This window comes from Cervus elaphus, chromosome 33, assembly GCF_910594005.1.
Source record: "Cervus elaphus chromosome 33, mCerEla1.1, whole genome shotgun sequence".
NCBI classification, from domain to species: domain Eukaryota; kingdom Metazoa; phylum Chordata; class Mammalia; order Artiodactyla; family Cervidae; genus Cervus; species Cervus elaphus.
In genome coordinates, this window is record NC_057847.1 from 30,744,629 (window position 1) to 30,761,814 (window position 17,186).

Below are 17,186 nucleotides of genomic sequence, written 5' to 3' on the forward strand. Positions count from 1 at the left end.
CCTTCTTATACCCACCCTCTCACACCTTCACACAAAGTTGTTGTATTATTTTGGACTTTGAGTTTTTCACTTTACAATTTATCTTGGGATATTTCCACATCACACTATTAGGAACACCCTCCTTTTGTAGAACTACATGGACATGCCACAATTTACTTATCTGCTCCACTACTAATGCCCACTCAGGTAGCTTCCACACTTCCACTACTATAAACAATGCTGCAATAAATAACATTGTCATGGGTTATTTTATACACATATTAGTTCAGTTCAGTCGCTCAGACTCTTTGCAACCCCATGAACTGCAGTACACCAGGCCTCCCTATCCATCACCAACTCCCAGAGTTTACTCAAACTCATGTCCATTGTGTCGGTGATGCCATCCAACCATCTCATCCTCTGTCGTCCCCTTCTCCCGCCTTCAATCTTTCCCAGCATCAGGGTCTTTTCAAATGAGTCAGTTCTTCGCATTAGGTGGCCAAAGTATTGCAGCTTCAGCTTCAGCATCAGTCCTTCCAATGAATATTCAGGACTGCTTTCCTTTAGGATGGACTGGTTGGATCTCCTTGCAGTTCAAGGGACTCTCAAGAGTCTTCTCCAACACCACAGTTCAAAAGCATCAATTCTTCAGTGCTCAGCTTTTTTATAGTCCAACTCTCACATCCATACATTACCACTGGAAAAACCATAGCTTTGACACATATACACATATAGAGAGAGAGAAATTCCTGGACATGAATGTTAGCTGACTGGTTTAAAACAATTAAACAGATAGGTAATTCTGGATTAATTTTCAATACTATAGTTTTGCTAACTCAATTTCTATGTTTATCTTTATTAATTTCTTCCTTCTGTTTGCCTTCATTTATTTTGTTGTTCTTTTTCCAATGTTTAAGTAAGTGGTTTTATATGTATGTATGTATATATATATGAATATGAGTTTTCATCTGAGTACTACTTTGGCATAGTACATAAGTAGTACTTTCATCACTGTTTCCTAAATATTCTGAAATTTTATTTTTACACAAAAGTTAATTAAGAAAGCAAGAGCTTTGCCGATTTCTAGTATTAGCAAATTGTGCCTATTTTATAAATTTGTTACCATTTTTATATAATTAAAGGTTAATTTTTAAAAATATTTAAAAAAAAAATATTTAACATGTTCTTGAAAAGACAGTATAGTCTCTATATTCAGAATACAGGGTTCTAAATGTACCCTTTAAATCATCCTCATTATGCTTTTTAGAATTAGTTGCTATATTCTTTATTTTATATGTTCTGTTTCATATTTTGACCTGTCATGACCCAGACATAAATTAAAATTTCTTACTATCAAATAAGCTATTCTTTTGTTCTTTTCTATAAGTATATGGATACACTCATATTTAATGCATGAATATCCATAACCATTTTAATTTCATTGTGAATTGTATCCTTTGGCAATAAAAAGCCAATATTTCATTTCATTTCAACCTTTTGGTCCAGAACTCTTTCTTTAAATAAAAACAGAAACCCCACTTTCTTTATTATTTATATTTGTCTATAAACCTTTACTCATCCTTTTATTTTCAATGTCTATTTCATAAGCTATGTGACCTAAATCTGAATTATTTTTATTAGATGAGGTAAACCCACTTATATTCATTGATATAAGTTTATTTATACTTTGTTGTTATTGCTAGTCACTAAGTCTTGTCAGACTCTTTTGTGACCCCATGGACTGTAACCCACCAGGCTCCTCTGTCCATGGGGATTCTCCAGGCAAGAATACTGGAGTGGGTTACCGTTTCCTTCTCCAGGGGATCCTCCCAACCCAGGAATCAAACTCACGTCACCTGCATTGGTAGGTGGATTCTTTACCACTGAGCCACCAGGGAAGCACTTATTTATACTTACTTCACATTAATTGTTTTGTTATCATAATTTAATTTTTAAAATTTTATCAAATCAAATATGGCTGATGTCCCTTTCTTTGCGTGGGTAATTTTTATTCTACTGGTAATCCATATAACCATAGGACTTTTCTTCTGTTTTCAGTCAATAAAAATTCCAAATGAACAATATTTAAAACTAGCATATTTCCTCTTCCTTCCTCACCTAATATTAGTCAATAATTTTCTCTCTCAGAGTTTACTCATGTACTATTAAATACGCTCTTTCTTCTATTACTGAATTTGGCTGCTTAAACTGATAAGCTTTGACTCCCAGCTATTAGAGCTTAAGAAATTAATGAACTTACTCTACCTCACACCTTCCTTCCCTTTTTCAACTCAGTTATTGTGAGATGTATCATTTCTACATTGTGAGAGCATAGAATGTTTACATTCTGTTCTGTCATCCTAATTCTCACATTTCTTTCTATCTCAGTTCTATAGTTTAAATATATTCAAAACTCATCAGTATTCCCAACAATCTCTTGGTCAGCTGAAATTAATACTTACAACTGTTAGTCACTCAGTCGTGTCTGACTCTTTGAGACCCCTTGGACTGTAGCCCGCTAGGCTCTTCTGTCCATGGAATTCTCCAGCCAAGAATACTGGAGTGGGTTGCCATTCCCTTCTCCAAATACTCACAAAGTTTCTTCAAAAAAGGACTCATGGGAACAATTCCTCTCAATTTTTGCAAATTCAATATGTTTGTCTTTAGCCTTTACACTATAAAAACTATTTACCTAAATATTAAAATTCTTAGTTCATATTTTCCTTGAAAATACTGGAAAATGTTGTCTTATACAATACTGCTACAGAGATGACTAAAGTCATATGGATATTTTTCCCTAGATAAATGATGTCATTTTTTTTGCCTTTTCGCTTGTAATTCTTTGCTGTCCAAGAATTATTTCTCTTATATTTCAAATCTAATTACTTTAGTAAGTCCTGGTGTAAACCTACTTGGGTCTATTTTTACTGCATTTTATTAACATATTATAAATCTCCACTTATTTTAGGAAAATTTTCTTAACACATTTATTTTACTTTGTTTCTCCTCAGACTTCCCTGGTAGCTCAGATGGTAAATAACCTGCTTGCAATGCAGGAGACCCAGGCTTGACTCCTGGGTCAGGAAGATCCCTTGGAGAAGGGAATGGCTACCCACTCCAGTATTCTTGCCTGGAAAATTCCATGGACAGAAGAGCCTGGGAGGCTACAGCCCATGGGGTCACAAAAAGTAGACTGCTTTCCCTTAAGAGACTCCAATTATACAGATGCTATATCTGCTTGCTCTATATATCTAATTATTTTTACCTCTTTTTCATTTCATTTATTTCGGCTTTATTATTTCTATCTGCCATGTTCCCCACTGAGATTTCTGCAACATTTAGTGTTTCCTGTGTTCTTTCCAAATTTGTCTTCATTTCTGTGATAGTTTTAGTACTTTTTCCCTGAACTAACCAGCTCATATTACATCTCTTCTTGTTGATCAACTATTTTTTTCTTTAGGTTTTCTATTTTATTTTTTATGGTCTTCCTGAACAGAGTTATTGCTTTTTTAAAATAAAGTCTATGGTAAAAATATTTGATTGCAATTTTCAGTTGCCCTGTGGCCTCCTTGTTGCAGTGACAATTTTTGTTAGTAATCGATGTTACGTACTCTTTTTCTTGTCTTTGATTCTGTGTGTTTCTTCTTTATTACCCATCATTGATTGAGTTGGATTTTCTTGACCAGCTGCTGGTAGTATAGGGAGGGTACTTCTGTAGTTTAGAAAAATGAAACTGAAAGTCGCTCAGGTGTGTCTGACTCATTGTGACCCCAAGAACTGTATCCTGCCAGGCTCCTCTGTCCATGAAATTCTCCAGGCAAGAATACTAGAGTGGGTAGCCATTTCCTTCTTCAGGGGATCTTCCCAAGCCAGGGATCAAACCCAGGTCTCCTGCATTGCAGGTGGATTCTTAACCGTCTGAGCCCCCAGGGAAGCCCAAGATTAATGGAGTGGGTAGCCTACCCCTTGCCTCCAAAGAACACTGCCTCCTGAAAATGTGCCATCCACCTGTAGTTTTCTGTGTACTTCTTCCACTTCTTTGAATTAAACTGAGTCTAGGAGGGCATCTACCAGCCTTGTTACTATACCTAGTGTTGCAAACAGTGGATAGAATTTTGGTCTTACCTTTAGGAGCTGTCATTTTTGCTGACTTTCCTGAAACCTATTCCCACAGGGTCCTCTATCCACACTTCAAGCTTTTTACTTCCTCCTTCTTGGCTTCTGCCCAACCCCAGCTGTTTTTATTTAGGCTTTCTACATATATTTTGAAATCTGGAGATATACATCTCTTAGTTTGCCAAAAAGTAAATATTGTAAGATTTTCCTTCTTTTTTTGTGTATTTTTTATTGTTATGTTTTATAATTGTTTCATAGTTCTTTTCCTTTTTTAAGACTCCTAAGGAAAAAAATTAATTATTCTGACTTACATAAATATTTTTATACCAGAAATACCCAGGTTAATTTCCACAAACAAACATACAAGGATGGAAAAGAAAAAGAGAAATAGGCATAAGAGGAGAATCAGGAAAAACTAATCAGAAACCTGCATGTAATTTTTAAAATACAGTGTAAACAGACCAGAAGCAGATTATGATATGATCTCATAGTTCTCTAGATCATAAAACCTAGTTTCAGAGCTGACAAATATATTTTACCCTTAATGGTTCAATAATTGCTTTGATGAGAAAATGAGGCTGTTACAATTACAGATATATGCCAAAAGCTAGAAAGATATATAAATAAATAGATAAAATAATTGATTAATTTATATCTATCTCATTCAGATAACTCTGAATATAATCAGTTAAGAAACATGAACTCAAAATATTCACTAAAGAAAAATAATCATGCTATTCATTTGAATGAGTCTAATAATTTATAATCGGTGATATTTGAGCCCCATCACTACTGAATCAGAATCTCTAGAAATAAGATGCTGCTGCTGCTGCTGCTAAGTCACTTTAGTCATGTCCGACTCTGTGTGACCCCATAGACGGCAGCCCACCAGGCTCCGCCGTCCCTGGGATTCTCCCTGCAAGAACACTGGAGTGGGTTGCCATTTCCTTCTCCAATGAAAGTGAAAAGTGAAAGTGAAGTCGCTCAGTCGTGTTTGACTCTTTGCGACCCCATGGACTGCAGCCTACCAGGCTCCTCCGTCCATGGCATTTTCCAGGCAAGAGTACTGGAGTGGGGTGCCATTGCCTCCTCCGAGAAACAAGATGCAGCAATCTACATTTAACTCCACAGGTGCTCTTAATGTAAATTAAAGGAGAGAGCTCCTGACCCAAATAGAAGCTCCCTCACTTACTAACTGACTTATAGTCCAAAGCCATAATGCTAGGCAACAGCAGAGCCAATGCTCCAATACACAACTCAAGTCTGCTCCAAAACCAATACTTTTAATTATTTTACAACAGAGGTAGGTTCTCTGAAATATTTATAAAATTTTAGCTTTACAGAGGGAAAAAAAAAAGAGTGAAAAAGACATGCAGATGTTACCTCAACAGGAAAGACAGCAAAGACTATGAAGCAGTTCGCATTTATCAGCTAATTTCACAGATGAAAATTGCTCAATCAGGGCATGTGACTAGTGAACTCACACAGGAATCCAGACTCAGAAGGGCTCACACTTGGGGTTTAAAATTCTATGGCTGCCATCCTGAAATTCTTGATAACTGTGTTATGGGGATGGTGTTTTGTATAGGAGGCCCACTGGAAGGGACCTCCCATAGGGAAGCCTATGTCAGGGGTTCAGAGTCTTGGCTCACACACAGCCCCGTCACTGCCCCCAGATGAGGCTGGGTACCTTCCTTCCCTGTCCTCTAGCTCCCCAGGGCCTCCAGGTTTCACCTGCCCACTCCTGCTGACTGACTACTGCTGCCCTAGGTACGAACATGCAAAGGAGTGGGATTAGGTGTTCACACCCCACGGTGTCTCAGCCACCTGCTCCCTGGGCCAGCAGCGTCCCAAGGTCCTTAGTGGCTGACTCGGTGGGGATTAGCCTCTTGCTCACTCCAATCCTCCAATCCAGGTACCTAGTATGTCTTGAAGCAGAGAATGCAGTACACTGGCAGGTCCCCTGTCCACTATGGGTTGGGACAGTGGGCCTACGGGAAGGGGAGAGGCCTGAATCAACTTCTCCCTCTGGCCTGAAAAGGACAGACATGTTAACCCAGGAGCTGGAAAGAGACAGAACTCAGCAGCTAGTGGGCTGTGTGTGCACTAAATCACAGGGTGGGGTTCCTGGGTATCTGTCAGGGTTTTCACTTGCCTCATGAGTATGCCTAAGAGGCATGGCATTAAATACCAAATTAAAAATCTTGACAGGTCAAAAGAGAGACAAACTACACAAGAAAGGAAAAGGCTTTCTCTTTTTATGCCTTTAATGGCACCTTTTTTGTGCTTTTTGAACAAGGGGCCCCGCATTTTTAGTTCTGCACTAGCCTCCAAAAATTATGTAGCCAGTCCTGCATACAGTAGATTTTAAGGGTTCTAAGGGAATATCCCTTCACACTTGAAAGATGATAAACATGCCCTTCTTCAAAGATGAACTGGAACCATGGTCAAGGCCAGGATGCTGGACAATCATTGTTCAAACCCTCCAAATCCTGCTGCTTGTATTCTGGTCAGCTGATCTGTTCCTTTCTCATATCACAGATAACACTGGCGAACTACAAAGAATTCAGGGAAAAACAGTTCCAGCCTTGGCTGCATTTAATTCAAAACCTGAGGCTTCTGCTTTAATCATGTAGAAATTTCTAAAAGAATCACCTTGGAAACCAAGAGAATATGATCATTAAAATTAGCTAGAAGCAAATATCCTCCAGGGCAGTCAACCTGGCTGCAAAATCCTTTCATTACCTTTATAGAGAAAAATTCCCCAGTAACCATAATAAACATAAGGCAAGGGAAATAAAACATCTACCGCAGGATTCCTAAAGGGAGGCGTAACATTTGGGTAGAAAACTCATTTTTATGCATTTAGAGTAGTTCACAAGGTAAATACAAATATGCTGTAATCACATGTAAAAAACTAAACCTATAAACTCCCTGTGTGTGTGTGCACGCTTAGGCACTCAGTCGTGCCCGACTCTTTGTGCCCCAGGGACTATAGCCTGTCAGGCTCCTCTGTTTATTGGATATTTTTAGGCAAGAATACTGGAGAGGGCTGCCATTTTCTCTTCTAGGAAATCTTCTTGACCCAGGGATCAAACTTGCATCTCCTGTAACTCCTGCCTTGGCAAGCGGATTCCTTACCTGAGCCACCTGGGAAGCCCTTATAACTCCCTACACATCTGCTGTTTCAGAGAGGGAAAATGTGTTTGCTGCAACAAATTAATAAATAAAAATGCAATTTCCTTCCTAATATTTTCTTCCTTTAAACATTCTATCACATGAGTCCCTTCAGGTTAGAAAGTGGCAGTCTAAAATCATCCTACAAAACAAAAATTCCATTTATTCTACTCTTCTTCCTAAAATTCCACTTATTCTACTCTTCTTCTTAGCAGAGATATAAAAAACATTGTGTGCTTTCTTTCACTTTCCTGAGAAGAATATCATTTTTAAAAGAATAGAGGGAAAAACCCTAGAGAATCCTGGCAGAAATGTAGACCATAAAATAAACAAACATGTTTGAAAATTTGAATTAATTATTTTACAACAAGAGAGAACCAATAAAAATGGTTAGCAATACAAATACCAAAAAAGGAATAAAATTTGCTTAACATGGTCAAATCACATCTTAGAAGCCTGAGAAATTCTCCCAGAAAAGTGAAAGCAGGAAAACAAACCATTTAATATGCAAACGCACAATATTTCTCATAGACTGTTGTGCTTCTCCTTTCTTTTCCATGAAAGAGTAAGGTGAGAGAGAGATTTAAGTAAGAATAAGCTATTCCAATGCTGTGACGCATTTTCATGGCCTTCGCTTGAGGGTTTCTGACGTCTGTCTTCTTCCTCCTCTTTTTGTTCAGAAGGAGAGACCAGCTGACAGTGGAGGAGAATCTTTTCTCTACATTCTTCCTCTCTCCCCTGCTCGCCTCTTTCCACCCTGGTTTGGACTTTAACTCTCACCAGAGCAATCATCGCCTCTCCCATTTTCTTTACAGTGAATCTGTACTTTGTAACTCTCTGGACCCTCGCTCTTCATGGCTTCATATGACAGCCCTTCTTTCCCTCCATCGTTCCCATGTTTGTTCACATCGGCCTGTGTATCATAACTGCTAGAACATATGGACAACTCCGTAAGCACATGGGCACCTCTCCTCACAGCTACATTCATCATATTCCTCAGCTCTCCCAGTCGCCTCCACAGAGTCCCACCCCACCGTCACACGTACATACTGCTTCACATCCGGTGAGACTGAGGCAGAGAATTAGTGCCCTCACCGTCTGATCTAGACTGCGCTTCACGGCCAAGCTTCTCACATACACTTGGGAGTGAACACGCAGGCCTCCAACATGCCCACGTGGGTTTGGCTTCTCCCTTTCTGTTTACTCACAGTGCCTGTGAGCTTTCCATGCGTTCAGGCCTGAGGCTAGTCAAACGTTAGTTCTGAAACTCCACAGAGAGGGAATTAAATGATTTCAGACTAAGGATCATGGTCATAACAATTCACATCCCAGAAAAGGACAATCATACCTTTGTAATTGCAGTGAAGACTTTTTCCAGAATGGCATTTGGCTGGGCAATCTGTGGTCCATTGGCCTGAATATTGAGGGCTATGGCACATGGTTTGGCTACAAATCTAAAAAAAAAAAAAAAAAAAAATGTTATTCTCTCTATAGCTGTTGTTACTGTTATCAGGTAACCATTACTCAACTGTCCCAATAAAGTGTTGATAAGATTTTATGATAAGACATTGTCAACACTCATGTGTCAGGACCTATATAAAGCAGATTTAACTTTTTTTCCTCCTTTAATCCCCCAGCAGTAACAGTGAAAAAAGAAATCCTTTTAAAACATTTAAACCTCCTGATATGTAAGTTCTAATGAGACTGACTGGATAGAAAGACTACAAATGAGAAATATACTGGTATGAGATACATAAACCAAACAAACTATGACTTTGGAATGATGTATATTCTTCTTACAAGTCATGTTATGTTTTTACTGAGAAAGTGTTAACTCACCATCTGATTACACACACACAGAGTATGCTTTTGATCAACCCCAGTCCATTTTGTCTCTATGATCAAAGTGTGCTATGTTCAGTCCCACTTTTTTATGACTTCTTAAAATTCCTTGCTTTATGATTATTTGCTTCTTTCTCATAAGGAGTCTTGAAAGGTGTCAAACAACATGACGCCCCAGCCAAGCTGAAAAGTCTGAAATTAATATAAACATCAGCTGCACCATTTTTATCATAAGAAAATGACTATGTCAAGAAGAACAGGACGACTTAGCTACACCTCTGGCTGTGTTTAAAGTGTGAATGAGGCACGGGAGGCATGCAGACAGAGGACATGGGGCCTCAAAGGTTTGATGATGTCTCTAAGACCTTTTTTAAAAGAAAAGCATTAGAGTTGTTTTAAACTAAACGTTCAAGAAATAAGGTATAATGCACCTTTTCAATAGTGACATTTAACATTTTCTATAAATGCAAATAATACAATATTATATGAAAATATGACCCAAATTCATTTAATATTGGCCAAAAGCAACCAATAAATATACACAACAGACCATGAGTAAATCTTAGATGAAGTTTCTTTAATAATAGTGAATGGCAGGGGGTAATTCCCTGGTGGTCCAGTGATTAAGACTCTGAGCTTCCAAAGCAGGGAGCACAGGTTTGATCCCTGGTCAGGGGACTAAGACCCAGCACGCCACATAGTGTGGCAAAAAAAAAAGTGGATGAGTTAAAGAACAGTAAACAAGGGAGGAATTTCTTTTCTCTTTAAAGAGGGACTAAAGAAGCTTACATACATGGTACCTCATAATATCCCACTGGGTCCTATTTCAAGTAAAACGGAAAAAAATGTATTCAAACAGAAAAATGGAATACTATACATGCAAGCCTAAACAAGTAAAGATATACACAGAAAATCTAATTTAATTCCTGTTTCATTGGGCTCTCTGGAACAAAGTTAGGAAGAATAACCACCTTTCCTAGAATGAAAAACGTGTTACCTATGCCCTCACCTTTGTAAAAGAAGTGTAGTATTTTTTTAAAATACTGGGTCTGCACTGAAAACAGTAATCGTGGTGCTACGAATGTAGATAGCAGAAAGAAATAAAAATTGATGGGCAGTGACCACTTGTTTCCTTAAAGTTTCCTGCTACATGGTTAGTGCCTCTTCATCATAAGGCCTAATGAGAGGTGTGAAAAGACATGAGGTCAGCAAGAGTTTATTTTTTTAAAAAAGGTAAAATAGCAAAACTAACTAGATATAAAAGCCAAAATCAACACTTCTAATGGTTTCCTTCTACTCTTCCCTGTTGGATTTCTCCCCAGTCCTCTCTTGTCTTCCTAATTCCTACAAATTTTGAAACACTGTGTTCAAATTTCCTTTTGGAATTTGGCATCAGCATCCTTGAGAGACTATATGAAATGTTTTCTTCTTCTAAAGAGTGAAGAGTCTAAATGCAGAAGCTGATCACTTTATCTGTGAATACGACAATGCCAGATACACACAGGAGGGGGCAAGAAATCTGATCCACTGGCTGTGTTCTGCAAATGTGCTTTTAATGTTGCCATCACTGCGGTGAGTACCACTGACAAGCTAACAGACCTTCTCTGTGTACCCCACAATGTGCAGGCAGACAGCAGGAGAGTCAAGAAATTCACTCGATAGAATCTCTTCAAAAGCAACTTCCTCACCTTTACTGTCACTTCCCAGTAACATATAAACATTCAAAAAGGTTCTTTAAGTATTTTATACAATACCATGTTTTACACCTTACTTCTCCTCTTTTTAAACTTCAAATCACTTTTTTTTTTAGACATACTTCTCTACCTTTCCAGAACTAATAAGCATCTTGAAGAAGGCATATCACTTGATCATTAAACTTCTGAAATTTTGATAATCAAAATTATCAAATAAACATGATTCTCTATAAACATAGTTTTAAAACAATGTCTAAAGGAGAGGTGGGAATTATCTCTGCTACTATCTGGCGACAGAGACCTAGCTTCAGAAATTGATCTCTCTGTGCCCAATGTCCTCATATGTAAGAGATAATATTTACATAGATAAATTGCGTGATTATACAAACACATGTATATGTTAAAACGTAATGTCACATGGCCTCTTTGTCTAAAAGCTTTGATGGGAGCCATGTGTATGGTTTCACACCATACCATTTACACACCATGACTCTCTGGACCCAGCAACCCACACAGCTTCAGCTATGCTGCGCCAAGCCATGTGCGTCCAACAAGGTTTGAATGTACCAAGCAAGAAAAGAAGAGACCAGAAACAAGACAGGCAAGTGAAAAAGACAAGGGTCAGCAGGTAAAGTAACCACTTGCCTCAGTTTACCCTCAGAGCTTGGGTGTCCCAGCATCATTATTAATGGTACCCCTTTACCGACAAGAGCATTCCTGCTTGATATTCTGCCACAATAATTTTATAAGTGTGTGAGCAATAAATTGTAGTGACCCTCATCGTCAAGCCTCAGGTCTGACATGGGTCCACACTGGGTCCATACCAGCGCTGCCTTAAGCTTCTGAGCCCATCCCTGACTCTTGAGAGTCCCTTGGGCAGCAAGGAGATCACACCAGTCCATACTGAAGGAAATCAGTCCTGAATATTCAATGGAAGGACTGATGCTGAAGTTGAAGCTCCAATACTTTGGCCACCTGATGCAAAGAGCGGACTCATCTGAAAAGACCCTAATGCTGGGAAAGATTGAAAGCAGGAGGTGGAGGGGATAACAGAAGATGAGATGGTTGGATGGCATCACCAACTCAATGGACATGAGTTTGACCAAGATCCAGGAGATGGTAATGGACAGGGAGGCCTGGCGTGCTGCAGTCCATGGGGTTGCAAAGAGTCGGACACATCTGAGTGACTGAACTGAACTGATACCTGGCATTCTCTCCAGGTCCAAACCTTCCCAGAGCCCCGTCAATCTCCATGGCCCTGCAGAGTGCTATGTCCACACCCATCACAGGAGACGTGGTGTGTGTGTGTGTGTGTGTGTGTGTATGTAGCTCTTCCCTGTGTGGGTGGTCTCTTTCACAGAGGTTGCAATGACCTCGGTGAAAGCTCCCATCTCTACTGGCCCTAGCACACACATATACTCTCCCTCAATCAGGTGAGGCAGGAACATCACCACCCCCACTCTGCAGAAAGAGAGACACAAGTATCCTCTGCCTCTAGGGGAAGGGAAGCAGAGAATGGCATATTTCTTTCCTAGGGAGGTGAATATTATCATCAGCTCCCCATCTTTGTTTATTGGCCAGGCTAAGTCCCAAATTCTGAGGATTTGTGGGATAAGATGTGAGAAGTGACAGTCAAATTTAATCGAATTTAACTCAGTTTAAAGGTTGAAGATCTTATGGTTTAAATGGCTTCTGATGGGTACGTACAATAAATCAAACCACTTGAATCCCTTGAAAGAAGTTACTCTGTCAAGAAATATTTTTACAGAACACCAGGCACACTGTGGGCACTCAATGAATATTTGATGGTGAGTGAATAAATGAATGACCGAATCAGCTAAAATATAATGGCACAAGCCTTTTCTATCTTTTTCATAAGAGCTGTGCATTTTAATTCTCTTAAATACCTACATCTACAAAGGGTCCTTATTTGAGACTCAGAGGGTAGAAGACTGATGGCCCAAACTCAAGAAGCTGTTTCTATAATTTCCATTGTCCCTATAAAGTCAAAGCGGCCCTATAGAGCTCTTGTGTAGGTTCTACCAACCTCTCACTAGGTATTCTCTTTTCAACTTACCTAGCACACAGAGCCAAACACTAAATTTCCAAGATTTAAAAAATTTCACAAGATAGGCAGAAAACATTAATTTCAAATTCCAAATGAGAGAAGAAAAATAATTTTATCATCCTAAAAGCAATATATGATATATATTTTACATAAAACTATATGAAAATAGAAATTATATTTGTTTATTCTCCAAGAATTTGTGAATCACTGCTGCATCTTTTCAAGAAAGCATGCTGCTGCTGCTAAGTCGTTTCAGTCATATCCAACTCTGTGCGATCCCGTAGATGTCAGCCCACCAGGCTCCACTGTCCCTGGGATTCTCCAGGCAAGAACACTGGAGTGGGTTGCCATTTCCTTCTCCATAAGAAATCATATTAGACACCAAATAAAACTAATGACAGAACATTATAATTTTATCCACCTACTACCATGGTCCATTTGAAAAATGCTGGATTTTTTTCCTCCCATGCTGGTTCTAACAGAATTTCACAAAAGTTGTCTTTTACGAGGGTTGTCTTAGGAGAGAGAAAAACACAGTAAGATGAGGGTGGGGCAGAGTACCTACAAATATAATAGTTGAAAGGGAATATGTACTTTCAAGCTTTGATGACTGCCTCCACCAGGAAACGCTCACCTAATTACTTTTTTATCAAAGGCACTAACACTACCTTCAAAAGATCAAACATTGTGAAGTACTTTCATGTAGAATAACATATTTGAAAGTAAATATAGCAAAGATATAAGCTTTGAAAAATACTAGTCACAATGTAAAAGCAGAGAAAACACGAAAACATTCCTACTTTTTAGTTCTATTTAACAACATGTATTTGTATTTTAAACATGAATTGAATGTCTCTACACAGAATACCAAGGTAAGCTCCGGGCTACGGTGTGCTTAAAGGTATACACAAAAATGAAGTGATTCTTACATGAAACACCTTTCCAATATAGAAAAAGAGTAAATTTTTAAAAAAAATTTTTTAATGTAAATAAATATTTACAGGGTACATGTCAGCTCTCATCACTTAGTACTGTGTAATCAGGGGCTTTTCTGGTGGCTCATCGGCAGAGAATCCGCTTGTAATGCAGGAGGCGGGGGTTTGATCCCTGGGTCAGGAAGATCCCCTGGAGGAGGGCATGGCAACCCTCTCCAGTATTCTTGCCTGGAGAATCGCATGAACAGAAGAGCCTGGCAGACTACCATCCACAGAGTCACAAAAGAGTCGGACACTACTGAAGCAACTTAGCACGCACGCACTGTGTAAATCATCTTCAGTGGCAGGCACTGACTCTAGCACTTCCTACACTTTTCAAAGGAGCTGGATGGCTGTGGTGGTAGATACACACATCTACACATGTGATTAATAAAAAGTGCATAGACTTGGGGACTTCCCGGGTTGTCCAGGAGTTAAGAATCTATCTTGTGATGCAGGGAACACAGGTTTGATCCCTGGTAGGGGAACTAAGATCGATCCCACAAGCAACTAAGCCTGCATGCCACAACTGCTGAGCTTGCATGACACAACTAGAGAGTCGGTGTAACGTAATGAACATCCCACATGTGCAATTAAGACCCAAATAAATAAATATTCTTTAAGTATATAAAATTAAATCACACACACAATGTACAGCTGGGGAAATCAGTGTAAGTTCAATAGACTATCAATGCCAGTAACCTGGCAGTGATGCCATACTATAATTTTAGTATTCCTTCTTACAACTGCATCTGAATATACAACTATGTCAGGAAAGATTTCAACTTAAAAAATAATCAGAAGAAGCACTCTGGTTTTGATATGGAGAAATGAGTACCCAATAAATTGGTTTTTCATTAGAAGAAGCACTCTGGTTTTGATAGAAATGAGCACCCAATATATTGATTTTTCATCTTTAAAAACTGCACAACACGCCAACCTCCTAAAAACAAAATCAAGTACCTGAGGGCTCTGGAAATGGAACAAACGCAAGTAGACTGGAGGGCAGTCAAAAGTTGGAGGAGGAAACCAGCAGAGAGCAAGCTCCCGTTTACTTATTTATATATTTGGTTTGCAGCTCAACTCTGAGATCAATCACAGTAGCAGATACAGCTTTGACAGGAAAACACACTCTCTGTCTAGCTGTGGGTACTAGGGAAGGAGCCTGGGGAAATTAGAGACTGGCTAAGGAACCACAAAAGAAAGAAAACAGAGAAGCCAACCCCTAATTTGGCATAATAAGGAAGCATGATTCTGGCTGACCACAAGCCATGTATTTACAAGGTAAGCTGAAAGCAAGTAGGAGCTAAGGTTTAAAGAACTGAATAAAGACTGAAGCCATGGTCCACTGAGGGACTGACAGGCTACAGTTTGAACCTAACTGAGTAAACTGTTTGTTAACACAAAACATCTCAACACTCTTCACAGCAATGTAAAAAAAAAAAAATTTCAGAATCTCTTCAATATAACTCTAACAATGTCCAGATACAATCTAATATGTTGATGGAAAGCAAGGAAAACATGATCCAATTTTAGGGCAAAGACACACAAGGAGATTCAGTGAACTTGAAGATAGGGCAATGGAAATAATGCAATCTGAGAAAAGGAAAGAAAAAAAATGACAAAATAAAGAAACAGACATTGAGGACTTGTAGAACAATTTTTTAAAAGGCTAACATATAGGTAGTTGGAGTTCCAGGGAAAAAAGGAGAAAGACTGGAGAAGAAGAAAGTATTAGAAGACATAATAGAAAGAATTATATTTCCCAAATCTTATAAAAGACATAAACATACAGTTTGGCAAGTTCAAGAATCCCCAAAAGAGGTAAGTTCCAAGAAAAGGAAAATACAGAAAAAAATCACAAACTGGTAAAAACCAAAGATAAAGAGAAAATACTGAAACTCACTAGACAAAATGGCACATTATATACAGGAAAAAATAATTTGAAAAACAAAGGACTTCTCATCAGACATGACGGAGGTTTAATAACAGTGAAACAACATCTTTAAAGTACTGAAGCAAAAACAAAATCAAAAAAGTTATCACCCCAAAATTCTACACCCAGCAAAATTTTTCTTCCAAGAATAAAAGTGACAGGAAAATGAAGGCAATTTGTCTGCCACCAGAGCCCCACTTCAAGAATACTAGAGGGACTTCTTTAGGCTGAAAGGAAGCAAAATCAGAGGGAAGCTTAAATCTCAAGAAAAAATGAAGAATATCAGAAATAGTAAATATAAAAGTACTTGGAAGATCTCTGAAAGTAATTATAACCAATTAATAACAGATTAAATAAACACAGTTATGAAAAATAACATATGTCCCATCCCAGACAGTGCTGGAAAGAAACCTAACTATGAACATCCAAGGGAAAAAAAAACAAAAAAACAAAGAGGGGTGATTTATTCAATTCATTGCTTAGCCACCAGCTCCTCCCCAGACTCCAACATTCACCAGAAAGCATCACAAATGTAAAACTTATGAGAACAGTATATTGAATATTGAAAATGACATGAATGCATGTTTAGATACAGATAGGTGCATGTGTCTGGGTAAGTAGGTGTATGTGTGGAGCTGTGTATTGTATAATTCTAAGACAAAGCTGCTACAAGAAAAGGTTTATGGAAAGAAGGCCAGGAGGAGATTGATATTTATTAATAGTTACTGTCAAATGCTTTGCAATGCTTTATTCTTTTCTAAATTCAACTGCAACCCTCTTTAATCCCATTTTACAGAAATATAAAATAAATCTAAAGAATTTAAAGGCTTTGCTTAAGATCTTTTTTTTTTTTTTTTTTTTTAATTTTTTTTAATTTTTTTATTAGTTGGAGGCTAATTACTTCACAACATTTCAGTGGGTTTTGTCATACATTGATATGAATCAGCCATAGATTTACACTTATTCCCCATCCCGATCCCCCCTCCCACCTCCCTCTCCACCCGACTCCTCTGGGTCTTCCCAGTGCACCAGGCCCGAGCACTTGTCTCATGCATCCCACCTGGGCTGGTGATCTGTTTCACCATAGATAGTATACATGCTGTTCTTTTGAAACATCCCACCCTCACATTCTCCCACAGAGTTCAAAAGTCTGTTCTGTATTTCTGTGTCTCTTTTTCTGTTTTGCATATAGGGTTATCATTACCATCTTTCTAAATTCCATATATATGTGTTAGTATGCTGTAATGTTCTTTATCTTTCTGGCTTACTTCACTCTGTATAATGGGCTCCAGTTTCATCCATCTCATTAGGACTGATTCAAATGAATTCTTTTTGACAGCTGAGTAATATTCCATGGTGTATATGTACCACAGCTTCCTTATCCATTCATCTGCTGATGG

At 38.5% G+C, this 17,186-nt stretch overlaps 1 protein-coding gene across 3 annotated transcripts in view; it reads right to left on the minus strand.

Moving 5' to 3' along the window:
- The window catches only part of CERS6 (ceramide synthase 6), a 332,610-nt gene that overhangs the window by 226,787 nt on the left and 88,637 nt on the right, over window positions 1-17,186 (minus strand). For all 3 annotated transcript variants that reach the window (XM_043894488.1, XM_043894490.1, XM_043894489.1), the window contains exon 2: window positions 8,621-8,726. In XM_043894488.1, coding sequence (XP_043750423.1) covers window positions 8,621-8,726 — 106 coding nt within the window. The remainder of the gene's footprint in view (window positions 1-8,620; window positions 8,727-17,186) is intronic.